Below are 24630 nucleotides of genomic sequence, written 5' to 3'. Positions count from 1 at the left end.
ATGTAGCTAAAGGCCTTTCCATGGCTTGCTTTATTACTCCAAATCTATTGGATTTATTCCCTAGAACTTGGAAAAACAGATTGCATTTGTCTGTTAGAGATGCTGTGGGGCCCACTAGCAGCTTCTGCTTTATTTTTCTGTATTTATATTTACCTGCTTAGGCTGCCTTTTGACAACTTAACAATACTAGGTTAATTGCTATAATTCGTACCATTATAAAGTACTGCTAAGCAGTGATTGGCAGGAAATGGACTCAATAAACCATTTAGCCAGACATATGCATTTTTTTCCCCTGGACCCAAGTTCTCACATGTGATATGGTGAAAAATGTTTTATATAAACACAGGTAAGATCTCTAAACAAAGTGCCTCTCCCTGCCCCCCCCCCCCGAACAAAATATCCTGGCTAGTAAATTCACTGAAATCAAAACAAAAAATAAAAAAATGCAAGGCACCTGAATGTTCCAAGAGGCACAGTAAACATTATTATGGAAAATAAAAGCTTTGTTGTCTAAAATACAGGAGATGATTAAAAGATCAAAGCCATTAAGATTGTTGCTTTGAGGGAAGATTTAGTGATCTAAAAATGGTCAGAGAACCAATAGTTACAATATATGTTTTCAGATGTCACCAGTGCAAATTTACTTAATTCATTTATGATGCTGAGAATCTCTCCACCTACCCACCCCACCACTTATGTGGTTGTCATTAAAATTAATCGATCACTAATGTTCTCTATTAGGTGAACTCTTTACAGCCTGACCATGGCTCTTTATAGTTCAGCAAAGTATTATGCAAAAAGTATAATCTTTTCTGAAGCTTAGAAGCAGAATGGCACAAAGAGAATATTTCCCTGCCCCACCCCCTCCAAAGAACTCTGTGGTGATGTCATACATTAGTATTAGGACAGGGAATGGATAGGAGGTGGTGACTTGTAACACACACATACAGGACAGCAACTTGGGTCTTGGAGCTTAATGGATTAAAAGAGACAGGCACACCCTTACAGTAGCCTCTGGAAATAACAAGGTCAAGAATGGGGATTGCCCGATAAGATGGCTATGCCCCACTTTTAAAAATTCATTTCATTTATTACATTGTTATTCAATCCTCCCTTCCAAAGGACTCAGAGTAGCTGCCAGGTAACATTTTATTCAGGTGCCATTTAAAGTTAAGGTGATAGAGAAAATAAAGGGTAAATTATCTGAGGAAGCAAAACGCTGTGCTGAGAAAAAGCTACTGAATGGCAAACACAATCTCTATACACAGCTGATGCACCTGCAGAGTTATTCACTAAGCTTAGGTTCCAGGGACGAGCTTCAAAATATAACCTGGTCCTGCATAGTTATAAGTTACAGAGACCATTGCAACAATCTTCCATCGCCATGTCTTTTCACAGGTGGCAAACAATAGGCACCATTAAGAACCATTAGGCTCCCTTGTTTCTGCATTCTCTCTCTCTGTGTGTGTATATAAGAAACTCCAATGAAAATCCCTGTTATTATGTATTTTAGATGGCTGTTTATTTGTATATATTTTAAAATTTTAGATATGGATGTTATATGGTGTTTCATGATGGCCTATACTTGTAATGCCTAATAAAGGTTTGGCAAAGAAGGGGAGAGGGAGAGGGGGAGGGGGGGAGAGAGAGATGCAGTCACCACTGCAGCACTGGTATGGTGTAACAAGACCTGTTTAACTTCATTTTTTTTTTTAAATAATTTTTATTGGGTTTTTACATTTTATAACAACAAACACACACACAAGACAAAAACACACAAATACAATTACATACCCTAATTTTCTTTACCCACTTTCATTGACTTCCCCCCACCCCCTCCTCTTACATCCCAGTTCCAATAATTTAATTCAGCAAGTTCTTACCTAACCTCTTAAACATGTTCATATTGCTTTTAAAAATTTAATTCTTTTTGTTTATCTATATTCAACTTATCCAATTCTCTTATAATCATTAATTTCTTTTTTTTTTTTAAGGTCGATCTAACTTCCCTTCCATAGATTTTCCCTTTATTATATTAATTATAGGTCACATTGACCAAATAAAACAAATCATAACATTTTATAGTTCTATTCTCTCTCCCCCCCCCGCCCCGGTTTCTGTCCCTTCCCAAACAAATGTCCAAAAAACAAACAAAAAATAGTTCTTAGCCCGGATTCCTCACGTCCGAGGCGTCTGATTCTCTGTCAGTCCCTCTCTGCCAACTATATTGGTAATCCTCTTTGTTGGTCCTAAGACCCCGAAGGAGTTCAGTCAGAGTCACATCATATTTTCTTTCATCCAGAATGTTAAAAAGTGTTTGCTGCGAAGGATCATCTACTTTTCCATACTCAAGAGGAAAGTCCCAATCATGTTGCTTTATTCTTTTTAGTTTTAATATTCCAAGTACTCCAGGGACTTCCCTCTTCTTCTTTCTCATCTTTCGCAGGTTTGTAATCCAAAGGTCTTCTTGCTCATACTCTAACAGTGTAGATTCCTGGTTGATATTTTCCACTTGTAGTGTCTGCACTCCTTCTTTCTTCTCTGTCAATTCCAAAGGCATCTCTTCCTGCTCAGCTGCAGAGTTTTTGTCATACGTCTCCTTTGTGCATTCAGCAGAGTTGTTTGTTTCAGAATTCAAGGTCATAAATACTTTACTCAGAGCCATACTCTGCTCTTGCAGGATTCCCACGAGAAAGAACATTTTTTCTATCTCCGCCAGTAATTTTCCCTCTGCAGCCATTGTAATGTCACTAATTCCCCCTAGGGGGCTTTCGGTTATTTAGTAGTCCTTTTCCAATAATCTGTTACTTTGTTATTATCAGTACTTTGTTTCCAATCGCCTCAGTTCAAATGTATCACCTTTAATTCAGAGAGTTGTTAAATAACAAAATTCTTTACTTTGTCCACCCGTTTGACAGCTTCTTTGACAGCTGTCAAACTCCTTTCACTTCTTCCTCCGGCACCCAAACAGGACACTCCCGGGTTTTGGGGGGGATTACACACAAAGTTCCAAAGTTCCTCCCTTTCTCTCCAGCACAAAATCTTCTTCTATCAAATTTGTGAAAAACTTTTAAATCATCAAAACAGTATTCATTCCGCCTTAATTCTCCGTTCCTTGCTTTAAATCGTCTATAAGTAGAGGGGGTGCGGACTTCCCTTTAACACATCCCCCGGTCGTGCCGAATTCAAAGGATAAAAATTTTTTAAAGTCCAAATTCCACTACTCACGGGTCCTTTGTTATCCAGTCCAAATTTTGGGAAGAAAGTCAGCGCTCTCCGGCCATGGCTTGCGGCTTCGCTCCACTGAAGTAGCGGTCTACTCTCAGCACCACGCCACTCTCCGTACCCTCTCCGTAGCCTTTAAAAAGGCTCTTCGTGGGTCGGGGAGGGCGCTTAAGGTGCCCACCGAGTCACCAAGTCCGCAGGCTTCCGCGCCTGCGGTTTCTGAGGGTCCCCGTGTCGCCGGCACGGCAAGACCCGTCTTCAGCAGAGCCGATTCCCTCCGGAGCTCGGAGGGAATCCGCCATTAGCCGTTCGCGCTAACCCGGAAGTCCTCAAGACCTGTTTAACTTCAAGCCAGGGACCACACGGGGGGGGGGGGGGGGGAGGCACAGATGTACCAGCACTTAACTGTTATTTCTACGTCCTCAACTTTCCTTGCTAAAGAACCAAAATGGTGTCTGTCTGTGTTGAAAAATTCAGTACTTATAGTTGCTTAAACACAAAACTAGTAGCAAAACCTAGCTGTGCCTGTGCTTCTGGCATGCATATTTTATATCTTAAAAAGGTAAAGGGACCCCTGACTGTTAGGTCCAGTCATGGACTACTCTGGGGTTGTGGTGCTCATCTCGCTTTACTGGCTGAGGGAGCCAGTGTTTGTCATGTGGCCAGCATGACAAAGCTGCTTCTGGAGAACCAGAGCAGCGCATGGAAACACCATTTACCTTCCCGCCTGAGCAGTACCTATTTATCTACTTGCACTTTGATGTGCTTTTGAACTGCTAGGTTGGCAGGAGCTGGAACTGAGCAACAGGAGCTCACCCTGTCGTGGGGATTCAAACCACTGACCTTCTGATCAGCACCACCTGCGTCCCATACACACTTCTTATTCTGTTCCAGTCTCATCACCTGTCAGATTATCACAGGCTACTCCATGTGTAGTTGTTGTCTGCTATGTGGATCCACTTGTGGGACCTGGATTTGCTCTTAAAGAGCAACCACTTGCCTTTCGAAGAAAAATCTCAGGCTGGAAGTTATTCTCTGTATATGAAGGAATGCCAAGCCAAAGATGAGCTGCATAGGAGCAACTTCTCAAATCTAGGCTCAGTGACCGTGTCACAAATGAAGAGATAAAGGAAGTATGAACAACACTTAATGGTCTTATTCACCAAGAATTTAGTTTGGATCCATTCAAACAGGTTTCAAACTTGTAAAGTGGAGAGGGGGGAACCTGTAGCTGTCCAGATATTGTTGGATGCCAACTTCCATCAGCCCCACCCCAGCACACCAAAAGGTCAGCAATAATTGGAATCCAACTTCTGGTCCCTGACCCATTCCTGTTGTAAAGTTTGCTTGGTTGCAACCTGGAGATCTGCGCTTGTTTCCTTAAATTGCCCTTTGTGGCAAAGGGATGCTGTTAATGTCCCATATAGGACAGTTGATCTTCTTCTCTTAGTGCGGAATGCACAAACATCAAACTATTTTCTCAATGCATAATTTGGCCTGAGAATCATTAATGCCCTTTTCTGAGCCCATCCACCCTCTAAAATATAGTGAGAGGTGACCAAAGGCAGGGCCTTCTTCACTGTGGTCCTCTGCCTTCAGAATTCTCTCCTAGGGAGGTTTGCCGGGTGCCACCCTTGCTTTCTGTTGAGAACCAGGTGAAAATATTCTCATTTGTTCCAGCATTTTAGATCAGTCCATTTTATATTTCCATGCTAGAATGTTACCATTTTACTGTGTTAATGTTTACTGTCTTACAGCAAAAACCCTATAAAGGTCTGCTAAATCCCATTGACTTCAACGAGGCCTATTCCCAGGCAAGTGGGTATGTCACGTATTTTATTATATTTTTTCCGTTTCATTTTAATTTTCTGTGGGTCCCTTTGAGAGCTTTGGCTAATAAATCTTTTGGATGAAACAACTGTAGCTGTTTTGAACAGGATGTTAAATGACAGGCTATTTATTTTAGAGAGATTGTCATTTTTCTTTGAGTCGCAAACATTGGTAATAATAGTGAAAACATGGTTTGTGTGTCCTGTTATGATTATTTGATTTGGAAATAGCGAAAGGATTAAAGCTCCCCGGCACTACCACCACCACCTTGGAAGCCTGTTGTATTCACATGCCATACTTAGATCCATTCTGCATCATTATGTAGGCAGAATACAAATACAAAAAGGCCTTTCCAGAATTTCCATGTGCATATCATTTGCAAATCATGATCCTGGTTGCTTACCCAGAATAAATCATTCCCCCTGCAGCAAGACAATCAAAAAGCACAATTGCGTTTTGTCACCTTTCTCCAACACATCTTGATTATAGAAATGCTACTTAATAGAAAAGGGTATTACAAGGTAGAGGAGCAGATTTCAGCCTTCCACTCTTAAGCCTCCTAACCTCACCTCACACGCAATGGCTATGTTTTATAAGTGTTTACAATGTGACCAATATCTGAAGAGTATTTTTAAAAAATAATTCTAAATTAGCTTTCTGTCTCCAACTCCCCAAACATTTAAGTGGTACTTCCTTGGAAGCAAAATAATAACGGCAGCACTCAAGCAGCAAGAATTCATGAAAGATGTTCAAACCCAGCAAAAAGGAGCGACGATAATGGCCACCTCTGTTTGATCTGATTCCAAAGTAACAGATTGGGAGCAATATGAGATATTGTTAAGGAATTTAATGCAGTCAAGCAGTATCCTCCTCCAAACTACACCTTCAATATAAGCCTAGATTATTTCAATCTTTGAGTTATGGTACAATAATGTCAAAAGAGGCTGATTCCACTTGCATGGCAATGAAGCATCCTTAAAGGGTGTTTGATGATCATCAAGGAGAGAAGTGGGTCTTTTTGCACATTGTGCATAACAAGTTGCCTACAAATGCTTAGAAAACATTTTTGAAAAGACTGCACAGAAAAAGCCACATAAACATTAAACGAGAGGTGGGGGAAGAAGTATGAGCTGATCATTAGCAAGAAATAATGTACCAGTACCAAAATATTTGATGAAGTTATGTGACAAAACTGAACAATCAATTATATGACTGAGTTTGCTCTAGGACAGGATAATTATTGCAAACACCTGTTATAATCAGGCTCACTTCTCTTTGTTTCAAAAGAAAAGAAACTAGAGAAGAACAACTCTTGACACAGAAAACGACCTGAATTAATTGGATCATAGAATTGTGGAGTCGTAAGGGACTTCAAGGATCAAGTAGTTCATCCCCTTGCCATTCAGGAATCTCAGTTCAGAAAACAATCTATTGAAATGAGGCAAGGGATAAGGATTCCTTCTTCCGGCAGTAGGCTAGAGCTCTCTACTTCCTTCCTGGCTCCTGTTGTGTTTTGCATCTACCTGCCAGAGCCTCAGACAAATGACAATGCACTTGTAGGTATGTTGCACCCCATGAAAAAAGGCTTCCCTTTAACATTCATGTCAGGAAGTAAGGCTGCTCCACTTCCCTGTGGGATGGTGTTGTGGCTAGGCCACACACTCTCCCCATGCACCGCGGGGGCGTGGCAGTGCTCCTGCGTCATAGGGGAGTCCCGACAGCATCACACCCTCGGCCGACCTATCCAGTTGGCCGGAGGCATGGCTTAACATCAAAACCATGTACGTTGCCCTGTCTCTGGTAAATCACTGCCTTTGTTTTGTCTTGGTTTTGCTTTAGTTGAGAAGTTTGGCCTTCAGGAATTAAATCTCTCGAACAGGGAGCAGATTGACTTTAATGCATACATGTGTACATGCACATAGACAGACAGGAAATGCCAGTGCACGGCTTCCCTTCAACTCCCACAACTGCTTGTCCCAACAGTACGCGTTGCTGAATGTGTTTGAATTGCAGCTGTTCCATAGCAAGTGCCACCAGATCCACTGGGGGATTAAACATTCCATTCAACTTTCTTTTTTAAAGCACAAACTCTCACTGTCGATTTTAATGTACAGAAGCTAGAGAATAGCCTTCGGCAAAGTATGTGTGTAAGCACACCACTCAGGCAGAGAGCCTAATGGGGATACAAGGGTCTTAAATGTAACCATGATTCTCCGTTTTTATCTAGGACATGTTGGAAGGTATGGGAGCCAGGTCTAGCAAACAGGATATCAGCAGAAGCCAGACTCCAGTCTACCCTGGTATATATACCATGTACTTTTAGAATAATGTGAACATTCCACTCTATCGACCTTCCATTTTCACACTTGATGGGTGTTTTTTTATTTCCTGGCAATCATGACTAATAAGGAGTGTTAACAATTCTAATGACAATGACGAAATACTGCCTATAGGAAAAGGATGCATATGCATTGCCTTGACTGCATATGTGTTGCAGGAAGAAATTGTAATTCTTATGTAAAAATAATTTAAGTGCCATCCTATAATGCTGCCTTTCATAAGAACAAAAACAAAATGAAACTTTAACATGTTTCTGAACCACATGCCTTCATTTCCTTTTACAGTGCAAAATGGAAACAGTATGATCTAAGATTCAGAAAAATTATTCTGATCCATCTTTCTGGATCAAAAGAAAACTAGTTATCCTTGGTGTCTTTCTGGACACATAAACATTGAAAACAGAATATGATACTTATTGGTAAATACTTCATAAGCACATCCAGATGAAACCCCACTCGGAGCAAGGGCTCCAAATGATTTATAGATATGTATTTAAATTGGGCACTATAATGAATTCACTTAACATAGCTGTGCCCTTGATCTTGTTTTAGCAAAAAGTAGCAGTCCCTGACACAAGTCAAAACACATGCACACAACATACTGTATCGCCAGCTTCATAAAGCAGCCAGAATAACTTCCTAATGCAAATATTGTGATTCTGAGCAAACGTTTTCTCTGAAACAAGTACTGTCGTGGTCAATTCCTAAAAGAAACAATGGTCATTTATTGTACAAATAATGCTCTGGTACCAAAGAACACAATCCATCTGAAAGTTTTCTGAGTATATGCTTAGCTTTGGCTGGACTATGTCTCAACAAAAGTATTTTAATTAAATTACTACCCGCTCCTACCACATTTATATCCAACTCCCCCTGCCCCAAAGAGCTTAATATAGTATACATGGTTCTCCCCTCTCCATTTTTATTCTCACAACAACCCTGTGAGGTAGGTAATTTAGGCTGAGAAATGATGATTGGCCCAAGGGCTCCCAATGAACTGCATGGATGGATGGGGATTTGAACTCTCCCAAGGCCCTAGTCCACCACTCTAACCATTACATCACAAACATGCCGCATATATTCTGTTATGTCTACTTCTAAAAGTAGTAGTAATTGTTGTTTTTAAAGCCTAAGTGTAAATAACTGACATAGCAATAACTTTGCTGTTAAGTTTTCAGACGTTCTGCAATTATTGTGAATATGCATGTTAAGTGTATCAGCATTTTAGCTACAGCTGTTTAAGCAACCGGCGTCTCATTTCTCCCACACTACTTTTTTTTTTTATGCCCAGAGACGCAGCTTCTCACCTCTTGTTATTCTGTCATAATCAGTACTTTCAGAACAGTATTTGCCTCAAAATTGATTTTGCTGACCTTCTGAAAATTATGAATAGTGTTTTTCAGTGCCAATTTCACTCTTCCTGAACGACCTCTGATTGGTAGGTATAAGAGCAGACTTCTGCTCTTTTAGCACCACTGAAGCGTTTTATATGATTGGACTTGTTGCTAGGTGCAGTATCTTTAATAACCATTTCCTTTCCTTTTGTTTAGCCTCTCAGATTCTGCTACTACTTATTGATTCTATTAACCTCAGACATCCATTCAAGGGCATTCTAAGTCCCGAACCAGTTACTCCTCATGTCTGCAGGATTGTCAGCGCACACAGGGAAAGGCTGTGGCAGCCTTCTTCATTTGCTACACCACTGCAATGATGTATGGAAATATCCACAGTATGTGATATGCAGGCTATTTTGTTTTTCTTTAAAAGACCAAATCAAACCCAAACACCTAATAAAAGACAGTGAAGCAATTTGCACCAAGCTCAAATTCCACTGTGAAAAGGCTTCTGCAAGTGTGTAAATTTATTGTGGCAAATCATGCTGGCTGCATCCACCTCCCAACATGGATATGCTTGTTCCTACAGTCAGCATTTTCACGCTGTTTCCAGGAGAAGCATAGGTCCAGTTCACACAGTCAATAGGTGGGAATACTGTTTGTAGGCCAGGGAGTGGACTCCTTGCTAGCTACACTTATGACACACCATGCGACACTGAATAGAGACCCCTTGATCACAGCTGCAATGTTGCTTGCATGTGGCTATAATGGACATAACTGAATACCATTACTCTCGGGCTGCCAGACAGGATCTCTTGCAATTGTGCAGGCTGGTTACAGTAGTTCAGGAGACCTTGCAATCTTGTTGTGGGCTTCATGCTTGAAGTATGCAAGGCAAGAGCTGAGAGTGGAGAAAGCCAAAACCAAAAGTGGGCACAGCCCTGTCCCTCCGTCTCTCTGTGGCAACCTTCTCTCTTTCTGACCTTCTAGCACTCCCTTTTCTATCTCTGTACCACTGGTGCCATCTCTGGGGTTCCCTGGATACTGTGGGTGCCCAGCCATCACTTTGTGCATGCACATGCTCCTCAGCCTCTGTCTGCCACCTGCTGCCTTACCTCTGCTGGCTCTCTGGTGCTGCGGCGGCCAGGGGCGTCACAAGGGGGGAGGCAGTGTGTCCCAGGTGCCATGTCTGGGGAGGTGACAAGAAGGCACCCTGTGGGGTGCTTGCCCCGTTGCCCTCGGGTGCGGCAGCACAAGCAGCCATCGCGCCACCACCGCAGCTGCATGTAGAGGATGCTCATTTCATGTCTGCAGCCGCGAGCAGAGGATACCACCACCGTCCATACGGCGCTTAGGCGGCACCAGCGGCAAACTGCTACGTACAACGCATGCATGGTGTCACACGCATTCGCTGTACGTAGCAACGCCACACATGCGCCCTACATAGCAACGCCACACATGCGTCATACATAGCAGCACAATGTGTGCACAGCCGGCGGTTTGCCCTGCCCTGGGTGTCAGTTAGCCTTCGTTCGCCCCTGGTGGCAGCGACTGGGCTGGGGCCTCCACCTCCACTGCAAGGCCTCTGTTGGGGCCTGCTGCGGCCACAGCCATGCTTCCAGGGTGAAGCTGTGGCCTCAGTGGAGGCCTCGTGGTGGAGACCTTGGCCTGGTTGCAACGGCAGGGGTTGGGCAGTGGAGTGCCAACAGAGGCCCTGTGACAGAGGTGGGGCCTAGTTGCCACCGCAGTGCCAGCACATGTGCACATGATGTCATGACATCATGTTGTGCACACGCGCAACTGGGCACCCAAATCTGGGCACCTACTCTGCTCTTTGCCACCTCTCTCACTCTCTTTTTCTCCCCATGTACCAGGCTCTCTGAGGGGGGGGGGGGGCTGCCAGAGGGCTGAACTCTTTGCTTGAATGAGGTTCACTCCTTCCTTCCATTGCCCCATACACTCCAGCTTCCCTTCTTCCCTCTTTCTCCCCATTTGAGCCCTCCTCATCAAAGGCTACATAAAATTAGGCCTGTTATCCTCCCTCCAAACTGATTTATTTATTTATTTTCCTGTTTGCTGAGATAAAATTAAATGAAACCTGAAGTGGCAGGCCTATTATTAACTTTGTGAGGGGAGGAATGCATATTTCCATAACTAATGGTTTAGCACCTTAGAGTTACGTTTAGCATAGCAGTAAATGTTTAGGGGATACATGCGTAAGGAGTGTAAATTATTCCAGCCCAGTGGCAGGAACACTGATTCAGCCACACCCAACCTGGGATGTGATTATTAAGCACTGATTGATACTGAAGTGAAACTGGGGCTCTGCAATGAAAAGAGAGCAGCTGGAGTATCCCTTAAGTAAAAGACACTTTTATGTGACATTTTTAAAATTAATGTGCCTCATTCTAAAATTTCAAATGTAGCTCAAACACAGGAAACCACCCAATTACAATTTCTCAGATAATGTCAATTTGATTTATAAATGTCAAAATAGGTTGGCACCAGTGTGTGAAGTGTTTTAGCTTGCGGGGGGGGGGAACCTTCTTTTGTGATAATGTTATATATGTGCTAGATAAGCATATCCAATTTTCTCCAGTTCTATGCAGGTTGGGGGGGCACCTTTCATGGGCCACCTGTCAATTGTTGGTCAGACACTAATGGATTATGCAAAAAGTGAAATCTTAGTGCTTGCTCTGGGAAAGAAAGCCACATCATTTCGACTTTCTTTTCAGGGACAATGTTTCAGGCAGGGTCTTCTTACCCAGAGCGCCCCTCGCGCCGGGCAGACATCCGCAGCGTGGGGAGCCCTGCAGGAGTTCCCCGCAGGGCTCCCTACTTCGGATAGCAGCCTGCCGCCTGGCGGGCAAGGCGCGCTGAAGCAGAGCGCCCCGCACGCCGGGCAGACATCGGCCAGCCCCACAAGCTCGGGGGACAGCATGGAGGCGCAGCGCCGCCATCCCGCTGTTCCTCGACCTGGTTCGGTTTCCCCGACCTGGTTTTGGGGGGGGGGAAATAAAGGAAATTTCCCCCCTTTATTCCCCCCCCCCAAAAAACTAGGGGCATCCTATGGGACGGAGTGTCCTATGGGATGAAAAATACGGTACTTTGAATTCAATTTGATTTACGGAAGGTGATGATATGAAGATTGAATAATGGAAGAGATCTGGCTTAAATTAAGAGAAACTGTGTGTGGAGCAAGATCTGGATCATCTGGGCTGTAATTAATTTAACAAGAAATGATTTGGGTGATATGCAAATTAGTGTAAGGTGTTGGGTTTTTTTAAGGTGGAGGCTGACTTGAATAGGAAATGGATTGGGCTCACCTTCGGTGAAATTTTAATTCTAGTAATTATTTTCAATTTTCATGTATACCTGTAAATTAGTATGTGCAAATCTATGCAGATTAGTGCTCTCACTTTTGATGATGAATATCTTATTTTCAGCGATGCAAAGCGGCCACCATAGTATTGTAACATGATTGGAAATGCTGCGGAATCTATTGTTGTGATTAAAAGTGTGGTAACCTGGTTTCCAATAGAACGCAAGATTTTACTTCCTAAGAACCATACCCACTTTCTAAGAAGATCCCACCAGGAATATGACGCATATATTGTACAATGCTTAACAGCAAAAGGTAGGTTTGGAAGTGAGGGTGGATCTAGGTTCTATGTGTGAGAGAAGCAGTATTTATACAATGCATACTTTTTCAACGTATCACATATAAGTATATATGATAAAATAAATTCCTATTTCTTACCTACATTTCCAGTCATTAAGTATGAATTCTGAAAGTCCATCATCCCCATTCCAACAATGTGTATAAAATCTTCAATCACCTGCATTAGTTCTATCGAGCCTGGATAGATCTAAAAAATGAAGGTCAGGCACACAATTACTACAAGACCTCAAAACAAACAAACTCAGTGGGACTAATGTAACACATGCATGTCCAGCATAACAAAACTATCAAAATCTGAAACTGTTATCAGGTTGAAATTGGTATCAATGACATGTGATTAAAAGGCAAGCTTTATTTTAGCCTTTAGGGTACATCATGTGTACTCAAGCATCAAGATAGAGGAGCTTTGATCTCTCCCATCTGCATAGTGCAACCATGGGGTGGGCTGTTTTAGCAAAGCATAAAGCCCTCTCTCCATGGATGATGATGCCAGACACCTCTCAGAGCCAGTGTGCCCCTGTTTACATCTGTGCCGAAGGCCTGAGCAACACTGCCAACAAAGCGCAACTTTGCAAGAAACAAAAAGGATGGGCGTTCCTTGGGATGCATCCTTTTGATTTCTTTATTTTATCCATGATTTGCTGCAGTCTGGGAGGGTTACTGCTTTTCCGTAAATAAAAAATAAAAATGATGATAATAATTGTGATGATTTAAAATGTCTACTTTGGGCTTGCCATGCTGACTTTATATGGAAGGGCTTTTGCTGGTTGTGGGAGAATTTAGAAAAGTGCCTTTTCCCACGTAAAAATATATGGCAGTACAAATTGTTCTTGCTCAGTGGTTGATCCACTCCCACCCAACCCCAAGAAAATGTGCTTCAGTTTTTAACTATCCCCCTCCCCACCAAAACACAAAACACACACACACACACACACACACACACACACACACACACACACAGCATCCTAACCTGGTTAATCCTATGGAAGGACTTTTGAAAGTCTTCATGTGAAGTTCATCATCTCATGGGTCATAAAATATGCATGTATGGTTTATAATACACAATGAATATTTTACCTAATCTAAACAATGGCAACTTGTTGGAAGCGAGCTGTTTCCAGCTAAGCAATCTCATTCTGTTTTCTTTCAAGCACTCTGAATTAAATATGTGCAAACCTAGGAGAGTCTCGTCCTATTTTCTTTCCTGGATACGACATGATTTCCTGGATGTGACATGACTAACTGTGCAGCTTTGAATCTGAGAAAGATACCGCTCCATAGTCCATTTGATAGAACAAATGTCCTAACTTTTTGGCAGGGATTTATTTATTTACTGAAAGCTTATGCCTTTTCCTTCTACCTGTTAAGGGCATCCAGGGCAACTTGCAGCAAAAGTAGAATAAAAAGTTAAAATATACATACATTACCATGACATTAAGAAACAGCTTCAAAACAGCATTAATAAAACAGCAGCCGTACAAAGCTTGATAAAATAAGAATATCTATCTCAAACGCATGCAGTTTATGCTAGTTGTGAAGGTTGTCTGCATGTGCACACACAATGTACACATACTTGTATGAATGGCTGCTATAGCTTTTAAAATGTGAGGAGGAGTTGGATTCTTTGTTAATACTCTTTGGAATTTGAATATATTTCTATCAACGCTGGGGTAAAACAGGGATGCTCTTGGCAAATGTATTTTCACAGACTGCATGACTACATAGGAGCAGCCTTGCTGGATCAGAAGAAATGCTCACTTAGTCTTAACATCCTGCTTCTCACAGTGGCCCATCAGTTGCCTATTGGAAGCCCACTAAGCAGGGTCAAGGGCATCCCTCAGCATCCCTCTCCCACTGTTGTTTCCCAACAGCTGAAATTCAAAGGCATGCGGCCTCTGAACCTATAATGCCTGAAATATATATACATTATGAATAATAGCTATTGATCACCTTAACCTCCATGAATTTGTCTAATCCCCATCTAAGATAGTGTTCACCACCCATCTTGCAGAAACAAAGTTCCTAACATTTATTACCGTATTTTTCACTCTATAGGACACACTTTTCCCCCTCCAAAAATGAAGGGGGAATGTGTGTGCGTCCTATGGAGTGAATGCAGGCTTCAGGCAGCTATCCGCAAGCCTTCTGAGCGCGGTGCGAATGCTCTCCTTAATGTGGTCCAACAAGCTTGGAATGCTCTCGTTAATGTGGTCCAACAAGCTCCTTCCTTTCCCAAGTGTGTGTGGGTACTGAAAACCTATTTGTTCGGACAAGCATTCAGTCCTAAACAATTTGCCTGTTTTAATCCAATGATAAATAACCACACAAGTAATGTCATTCTTTCTAGGTCAGGTAAGGGGGAAAGTTTCCAACAGCAAATGACTGGTAAATCTACATAAATTTACCTGCTGCGCGTCTTCCCATTTCTCTTTGTTCTCTTCATCCAGAAGGTTACTAACTATTTGAAAGAAGTTCTGAAAATTCAAGAAGACAATGAGCTTATATAACAGAAATATATAGCATGCAACGCAATAAAAACTTTGTAGTATGTATGATGCTACTTTATATAAGGCTTGCAGCTGAAACATGGTAAGGGAGAGTCCCCCTCTGTTGGCAGTAGCACATGTTCTGCTCTTCAGATGTTGTGGACTACAGCTCCCATCATCCCTGACTAATGGACATGCTGGTTGGGGTTGATGGAAGTTGGAGTCTAAAACCTCTGGAGGGTACCATGTTGGCTACCCCTGTACCAAGTAAAAAATAACAGTTGTGGGTTTGTGATTTCTTTTGGCTTTCACCTGTACCAGTATACTTCTGTCAATACTCAAATGAACTTATCAGGGACATTATGTTTCCATTGGTCATTTTAAATTCTGTTGGCTGCTGCAGTTACCTTAAAGATAGAATATGGGCATCTGTCATAGCAGAAATGCTCACATGAGAGAGATTTTCTAGGAAGCAAATTTATTACTTATCCCCACCCCCCAGGATGTATGGGTTTATAATGCATTGCATACATTTCAAAATCAGTATACTAATAAAATAAAATAAAATAAAATCCCCTTATCTAAAATGATTTTTTTAAAAACACATGGAGTGCACAAACCTGTATACTGAACTGTATGGGCTAGTGAGGTTGCCAACTATGGCAATCAGTTCACATGTTATCACAACCACGCAGGCCTTTCTAAAGTGTCAAGAAAAGCAACCATCTGTTAAGCAAAAGTTGCAATCCATTCTTGAAGAAAGACCATTTTTCTTATTTTGTCTTTCATTCCCTCTTATGTGGCCATACCAGAACCAAAATGATCTTAACTACAAGACCAATTGTGTCCCTGAATTGTTTCTTCACAAATTTAAAATTTTGTCTCATTAATTAACATTGCCCGCCAATAATGAATAAGCCAAACCTATGCAGCACAATCCTATTCTACCCATTAAATCAATTAAAAGTGTCAGCCTTGTAAATGCCATTACACACTTTTTTTCTGTCAGTTACTTTTCTCAACCTTTTTGAGCTTAAGTTATTAGTTTCTATCTCCTCTTTATTGGAATATATTTACACAAACCACATCTTGGACAGTCCACATCTAGGATTGTATTAGGTAGCTTTTAAATACCACATTTTCTGTCAATTAGTTTCTTTCAAGTTATTCTCAACACTCTATTTTTAACCACAATAAATACTTCAATCCATTTATACCACTTCTATCTTTAGCTGTAAAAGTTGGGCTCAGTTTCGATAACGTTTTTTTTATAAGTAATCCAGGTTTATCCATAGTCTGTCAGTTATCCTGTTACTATTTACATTTTAAAATGCAGGCCTTCAAATTGATCCAAGGTCAAAAAGAAGCCAAACTGTACTGTTTTTTGCACTGTGCTTAACCAAATGTGAACACAATATATTCATTCTATATTCCTTCTGTTCCAATCACCTTTTCAAAATGAAAATAGATGTTGCTAGACAGGGCTGGCCCTATCATGAGGTGAAATGAGACAAGTGCCTCAGCAGTGGGAGCTGGGGAACAGCGAATTAATGCAACATTACTCCACTGCTCAGTGCCTGAGGGCCCCAGTCCTGCCACTCAACACCTGGCCTAGAGCAGGGACTGATGGACTCTATAAAGGACTGCTGCCGCCACCACCGCCGCTGCTGGGCAGAGTGGGCTCCATTTTGTTTTGTTTTTTGTTTAAATTGCTGTTATTTTTTACCTATGTCATTTAAAACTGTGACATTAATGCTGTATTCTTAGTTTTAGATTTTGATTTATGTGGAAATTGTTTCCCATTTGTTCAGTATTTTTTTATGTGGTTTATTTATTGTTTATGACTTTTGTAATTAGGTAAATCTTTTTATGCTGTAAGCCGCCTTGAACATCGTTTTTTAACTATGGAAAGGAGGCATGCAAATAAAAAATGATGATGATGATCGTGGCTGGCCACTGCTGCAACCACCACCCATCTGAGAAAGACTCCTGTCAAAGTGTTCTGCAAAGTGCCCATCTCATCCTCATGTATCTTTCTAAGGGCAAGGTCTTATAGCTGAGGTGACCAGGAGAAGAAGAAGAACAGAAGAGTTTGGACTTGATATCCCGCTTTATCACTACCTGAAGGAGTCTCAAAGCAGCTAACAATCACTTTTTCCTTCCTCCCCCACAACAAACACTCTGTGAGGTGAGTGGGGCTGAGAGACTTCAGAGAAGTGTGACTAGCCCAAGGTCACCCAGCAGCTGCATGTGGACGAGCGGGGACGCGAACCCGGTTCCCCAGATTACGAGTCTACTGCTCTTAACCACTACACCACACTGGCTCTCACTAGCTTTACCTCAGCAGCTAGAAATGCCTATTAAAAAGAGAGAGAGAGAGCTAAAAATACTAAAATAACTTTAAACCTCCAGCTAATCTGTAAAGAGAATTTCTAGTTGTCCTGACAAAGTGGCAGTGGCACAGGCACTCTCTGGACCACCTTACCCATAATGCCTCATTCTGAGGAAGGACCCCCTCGCTCACAGAAAGTGGAGAGACTTCCCATGCTACGCCCACATTGCCAATGGCAAAACAATTTAAAAGTAAGGGAGGAGAGGTGAAGGAGTGACAGATGAGAGCAGTAGTAGGATGGCTGCTTAAGGTGCTGCCACGCATTGTACTGACCCTCATAACAGGTGTCATTAAGGGCTGAAAAAGACATATGGGAACCTGGGTTTCTGCCAAATGGCTGCAAAGCAATGTGGGGGTAAACATGATTTCCTAGGGGTGGGGAAGTGGTGGATAGAAGGGTCTTAACCTTTCTCCCACCTGCCCCTTTTTTTCTTCATCTGCTGCCCGGGTCCATTTTCCCCTGTGACATAACATACATACACCCAGAAATCCAAGCAGATTAACAGGATCTAGAGGGAGAAACTATGGGAGGAAGAAGGCAGATGCAGGAAGAGTTAAGCACACAAACTCAATGTTTGTGATGCATAATCTAGCCCCCAGTTCTTCAGAAATTATGGCATGCTGGCATTCCAAATATTAGCTGTCAAAATAAATCTAAGTTTTCAAAGCCAGGGCATAGTCTGGTCATCTTGTGTCTAGACCCGTTGTTGCGAATGTGACGTGACAGTGCCAAACCACAAATAAATCTGTGCTCAAATCCTGAATACTCTTTGGAGGCTGAAGCACATCCCTTCTGCATTGTGTGAATAAATATTTAAAATACTAACCTTTCTGTCTTCCATATTTTACATCTCCACATGGGGAGGAAAGCTTTTCACATCACTCAATGACTTTGCACAGTGGCTGATTAAAGTTAAAATTCATATGATCAAACACACACACACCAATCCTTCACACTTGATTATAAGTGTGGGGGAAAGGTTTTCACTTTCACAACTACATCATGAAAGCAGCTCCAGATTATGTCATAATGGAGGTCCTCTCCTAAGCACATGCTAAAGATCACTGACTCTTTTTGAACACCCTGGAATTTGTTTCCAAGTAGTCATTCATAATGCATATTACTGCAGAGAAGAGTTTAAATACTTCATCACTACCAATATAATCTTGGTATGTGCATACAGTGGTATCTCGGGTTAAGTACTTAATTCGTTCCGGAGGTCCGTTCTTAAGCTGAAACTGTTCTTAACCTGAAGCACCGCTTTAGCTAATGGGGCCTCCTGCTGCCGCCACGCCGCCGGAGCTTGATTTCTGTTCTTATCCTGAAGCAAAGTTCTTAACCTGAAGCACTATTTCTGGGTTAGCGGAGTCTGTAACCTGAAGCGTATGTAACCTGAAGCATATGTAATCCGAGGTGCCACTGTAGTACCCTACTTCTACAGAAGACACATAAAACTACTCAAAAAACCAGTTCGGCACCGCAGTTACGTCTAAACATATTTAATGTTTGTCGATGTTAATTCCATTAATTATATATATTCATGGCAACATGGCAGCTAAACCAATTGTTGCCAAAACTTTAATAACAAAATCTCTTAGTACATTGTGGTGTTCACCTTGCCTGTTTCTGCAACTGACACACCATACATTGTGGATTGTCTATGTTAAGTTGTGGGCGAACATATCAGATGACACAGCGATTCTTCCAAAGCAGCTCTTTATTTGTAAGCTGGAACAGAACTGAACTGAGGAGCTCAGTCAGCCTGCTTATATAGAGCTCCACTAGAATGCAACAGTAACCATTTTCTGTAACTAGCCAATCACTGAATGTCACTTTCGATCCTTCATTTGCATAACTATCTACAGTATCCCCCTGCTGGCCCAGGGTGAGAACTTCAGTACATAACAGTCTATTAATATACTACCATTACATTTCATATCAAACACCTGTCTTCATAACTTATTTTTAGAGGGGATTGAACTGGGGTGAGGATTTCACATAATGAAGGTTTTGATGGACTTTCTGGATGCATGCCAGTTGAATGTTGGTTGACTTTGGGCTATAGGGTGATTTAAAACAGGTAACAAAGAGGCCTTTCCTGAACATAGACTATAGGAAGTTGCTGTATATCATGCCAAACCATTCTACCATTTAGCTTGGTACTGTGTACACTGATTTCAGGCATGGGACCATAATCAGCCATACCTGGAGATGCCAGGGACTGAACCTATGACATTCTGTATGCCCTGCATGTGCTCCACAACTGAGTTAAAACCCTTCTCCGAAATTGCTGGAAAGCCATTAAGTGGCATCATAATGTGAATAAACCCTTAATTAGAAAATTCACAAGTGCAAAAATTACTACACTGACTAATTAGAAACGGGAAAGACAATTCTAAAGACTCAATCCAGTCTTCAATATCAAGGCAGTGGGGAAACTCTTCATTGAATTTACATTGGGGATATATATTTGCCAGAAAATATGTAACACACCCCTCTAATATCCTACACTGCATCACTGGAACAGCAGTAATATATAGCCCATTATAAAACAGAGTATGAATATGAGATGAGAAGGAGCTTAACCTACAATATTCCTCCCTAAAGAGATAATTTCATTTCTATAATTATTCCCTTCCCAACACCTCTGGAAGCATCAAAGATTACAAGGCTAACACAGACATCCCCTAAATGTGTCCATACTTCTAAAAGGTTAATTAAAGGCCACAAGAAAAGGCTTTCATGTTAAAAATGTCCAGAGAGCCTTATTGATTTTAATTTAGCTTTAAATGTCTTATTAGCACAATGCAAAACATCTAAAAAGCAATGTGATTTTAAGCCAACAAGCTCTAAAAAACAGAATTAGTGGTACCCCCCCATATTCTCAAATGCTGATGTTGTTTTCTTTCCTATTAAGAATTTTGCAGCACCTAGGGACGCGGGTGGCGCTGCGGGTTAAACCACAGAGCCTAGGACTTGCTGATCAGAAGGTTGGCGGTTTGAATCCCTGCGACGGGGTGAGCTCCCGTTGCTCGGTCCCTGCTCCTGCCAACCTAGCAGTTCGAAAGCACGTCAAAGTGCAAGTAGATAAATAGGTACCGCTCCGGAGAAAGGTAAACAGTGTTTCTGTGCGCTGCTCTGGTGCACCAGAAGCGGCTTAGTCATGCTGGCCACATGACCCAGAAGCTGTACGCCGGCTCCCTCAGCCAATAAAGCGAGATGAGCGCCGCAACCCCAGAGTCGGCCACGACTGGACCTAATGGTCAGGGGTCCCTTTACCTTTTTAGGGCACTCATGGTACTAAATGAGAGGCCCTGTCTGAATAATATTCTTTGTGGGTAGGCACTATTCATGGGTGGACAGTGCAATTATTCCACTAGGCTTGCCTGTCCCTCCTCTAGATATTCCACTTGAATGTTTGCATATAGTCTACGCATTTTGCTTTCTGCTAGACTGATGATTTGGGATGCTATGTGGAGTCAAATATGTGGCTTGGTATTTGGGTCTCAGATCCAAACTCTATCTTGTACTCAGTTTTTTGGGTACGCGTCTTCCCTTTCAGCCTCACCATACTATCTATGAAAATAGGTATTTAGTTGCGGCCGCAAATTTTGACTAGCCACACTTATCAAGGCCACCATTTTATTCTCTTCATGACACTTTCTCAAATTTCAGTCCTGAAAAGCTGGTGGACCACTCAGGTTGCTCCTTTTTAACACCCGAGTTGGAACATGTTTTAATCATGCATTATAATTGTTTGCAAAGAATTAAGACAAACTAGACTGGTACAAAGCAAATGCTTTGTGACTTAAATATTTATCAGATATTTATTCAAATCAATTTGAGGCATTGCTTGGGCACTTAGAAGTTTGGTACAACTCTTGAGATATTTAGAAAATGGAGGCCTTTGAGCCTTCCCAGCTGAACAATGGCAGAGGTAGAAGAAACTTTAAAGAGGATCCAGTCACATAAAGGAGTTATTGGAACTATTGTCGTAAATGCAGAAGGCATCCCAATCAGAACCAATCTTGACAACTCAACTACAGTACAATACGCTGGTCTCCTTCATCAGCTCATGATGAAAGCAAAAAGCACAGTGAGAGTTATCGATCCCCAGACTGATCTAACCTTTCTCGGGATTAGATCAAAGAACCATGAAATCATGGTTGCCCCAGATAAGGAATATCTTCTGATTGTTATCCAAAATACTTGTGAATAGACCATCCACACCAATTTTATGAGAACTGTGCTACAATTTTAAAATAACATTTACTACAGCTATATAAAGGCATAACATACCACTAAGAAACATTTCCAGTAACTTGTCAGGAAGTTTGCAAGCTAAAATCTCTCGTGTGTGCAAATGCATTGTATTTGTAACTGAATTAATAAAAGTGTGTCTAACTGCTTAAAGGACAATAAATGTAAATGCTTAAAGCACGTGTAGAATTTTTAAAGAGAAAGATTTAGAATTAAAGCAACAACTTTGATTAACAGCACACATTTCCTCCTGAGATTAGGTTGGCACCTACATTAGCTAATTTTCATCACCAGCTGACAAGATTCTTATTCTGCTAGGCCTTCTGAAGTATGAAAATGGCCTGTGATGATTATTTGTTGTTTGATCAAAGGTAATTGATAGATTAATAGATGCGCATATTTGTGTCATTATTTTACTGTTGATTTCATGTTCTCATAAATATTATTCTATTATGAAAATTGTGATTACTTTCGTAACAAATGATGGAAAATATATATACTGGAAACTAACTAACTAACTAACTAACTAACTAACTAACTAACTACCGTATTTTTTGCCCTATAGGGCACACTGGCCCATAGGGCACACCTAGGGTTTTTTTTTGGGGGGGGGAATAAAAAAAAATTATCCCCCCCCAGCTGCGGGGCTGGGGCGGGGGAAGCCCGAGCTTCCCCCGACCCCAGCCCCCAGAACAGGCTGCTATCCGCAAGCCTTGCAAGCCTGGTGGGAACTCCCACCAGGCTCACAAGGCTTGCGGACATCTGCCCGAAGCCCGAGGTGCGCTCCGGAGCACGCCCCGTGCTTCGGGCTGCAGGCTGCTGCCCGCAAGCCTTGCGAGCCCGGCGGGAACTCCCACCGGGCTCGCAGGGCTTGCGGATAGCTTCCTGAAACCTGGAGAGTGAGAGGGGTCGGTGCGCACCGACCCCTCTCGCTCTCCAGGCTTTAGCGAAAGCCTGCATTCACCCCATAGGATGCACACACATTTCCCCTTCATTTTTGGAGGGGAAAAGGTGCGTCCTATAGGGCGAAAAATACGGTAGCTAACTCTGGCTTCAATCTTAAGCTTCCCTTCTGTTCATATGCACTTTCTGCATGTGGAAGTGGGAAAGAGGATTTTCATTGCACCTTTCTCAGTGCTATTTTATTAGAAAAAGAGGTGCCAGAACTCACCATGAACACCTCCCTTGTTCTCTTTATAATGGCAATGGAACTGAGTTCTAGCGAATTCCAGCTGAAAAAGAATCCCTGACCTTTTTCTTGCCCCTGTGCTGCCACCCTGCACTGTTTTGATGGACATGAAAACCTCCAGAACATATTTCCAGAGGATATAGGGGCTACAGAAAGGAACAGAGAATTGCAAAAAAAAAAAAAACAAAACAACAACAACAACAACAACAACAACAACAACAACAACAAAAAACGCTCCCCCCCCCCATATGCAAGAATGTGAGCAGAGTTCAGCTCATGGGAACTTAAGATCTAGGCCGTTGTGTTTCTATGAACATTTGAGACATTTTTTTAAAAAAGCAGGATAAGAGCCTAAGCAACTTGGTTGACTTTAATTCTTCACTTTTCTATGAATCATTAATGAAAGTTCTGCAGCAGATGATGGAAACATCCTACAGCCAGAGTCAATTTACAGCAACATCTGTTTTCTGTCTCTTTTTTCAGTTTATGCCTCAAGTATAGGTGCTTAGCAAGCTGAGACACATGAATAGGTAATGCTATTCTAGGCTGCATCAACAGAAGTATAGTGTCTAGATCAAGGGAAGTAATAGAACCACTCTATTCTGCCTTAGTCAGACCACACTTGGAATACTGTGTGGCACCACACACTTCTTGGCACCACAATTTAAGAAGGATGTTGACAAGCTGGGACGGGTGCAGAGCAGGGCAACCAAGATGATCAAGGGCCTGGAAACTAAGCCTTATGAGGAGCGCTTGAAGGAGCTGGGTGTGTGTAGCCTGGAAAAGAGGAGACTGAGAAGAGATATGATAGCCATCTTCAAATATCTTAAGGGCTGTCACATGAAGGAGGGAGCATGCTTGTTTTCTCCAGTTGCAAGAAAGGAGATTCCGACTAAACATTTGGGAAAACTTTCTGACGGTAAGAGCTGTTCAGCAGTAGAACAGACTCTCACAAGAGGTGGTGGACTCTCCTTCCTTGGGGGAAGGAGGTTTAAGCAGAGGTTGGATGGCCATCTGTCATGGATGCTCTAGCTGAGATTCCTGCATTGCAGGGGGTTGGATTAGATGACCCTCAGGATCCCTTCCAACTCTCAGATTCTTTGTCAGAAAAACAAAAACAAACCACAAGTGTGGGCCAGTGTTAAATGCATGCTCAACATTTGACTTTGGGATACAGTAGGATGCTGCAGAAACAACACTGCAAATGTGTTCATATTTGTATGGTTTCAGATCCTGGGTTTATCAAGAAGGTCAGCATCAAGATATCAGTTGTCTTCGGGTAGGGCTTGAGGAGTTGTGGGTAAAGAACATGCAATCCTGCATCCAGCCATGCTTAAACAAACCAGCACATCTGTATTAGCCCCTGCAGTGTCATTTATTTGCCATTGTAGAAAGAAAGTTTGCATCCAGGAGGTATTGGGGGAGGTACTTTCTTGCTTACTTAAAAAGCCCTAAACTCTTAATGACAGTAGTTCAAGATGAAATCTTAAACTACAGAAAATAGCCAATATAATGTCCATTCTGTGCAGGATTGACATGCAAATTTCGGTGGTGTCTTTTTTAAAGGAAAAGTTTGGTACAGGAAGCCGAGTACAGGAAACCCAGAAAAATGCAGTCCATATATTCAAAGTTATTAGCCAGCATGAAGTTCTTTCCCCACATAGACTTCAATTAAAGTCACACTGCTATCATCTAATTAAAATAATTTATTGTCCTAACAGACAGTTGCATGATGTATTCTGAGTAGCTTAATGGATGGTCATTTTATTTATTTATTCCCTTAAATTAATATCCTTCCTTTCTTCCATCATGAGACCCAAGGCGGTGTACATATGGTTCCCAAGCAATCACCCATGCACACATTGACTAGATTCAGACCTGCTTAATTTCAG

The 24630-nt window shown here is 42.0% G+C and overlaps 1 protein-coding gene and 1 pseudogene across 6 annotated transcripts in view; one reads left to right on the top strand and one right to left on the bottom strand.

Annotated features, from left to right (window-relative positions):
* ADGRB3 (adhesion G protein-coupled receptor B3) overlaps positions 1-24630 on the bottom strand; it is a 450119-nt gene that overhangs the window by 216618 nt on the left and 208871 nt on the right. For all 5 annotated transcript variants that reach the window (XM_081856759.1, XM_081856756.1, XM_081856755.1 and 2 more), the window contains 2 exons: positions 14816-14884; positions 12489-12597 (listed from right to left, as the gene is read on the bottom strand). In XM_081856759.1, the coding sequence (XP_081712885.1) occupies positions 12489-12597; positions 14816-14884 (178 nt within the window). The remainder of the gene's footprint in view (positions 1-12488; positions 12598-14815; positions 14885-24630) is intronic.
* On the top strand, positions 21173-21752 carry LOC309339336 (dynein light chain roadblock-type 2 pseudogene; annotated as a pseudogene). Its single transcript has one exon. The product of its transcript is annotated as a dynein light chain roadblock-type 2 pseudogene (transcript).

Source organism: Podarcis erhardii (assembly GCF_964252035.2).
Source record: "Podarcis erhardii genome assembly, chromosome: 3".
NCBI classification, from domain to species: domain Eukaryota; kingdom Metazoa; phylum Chordata; class Lepidosauria; order Squamata; family Lacertidae; genus Podarcis; species Podarcis erhardii.
Note: the sequence above shows the minus strand (reverse complement) of the source record. Positions and strands in the feature narration are given on the sequence as shown.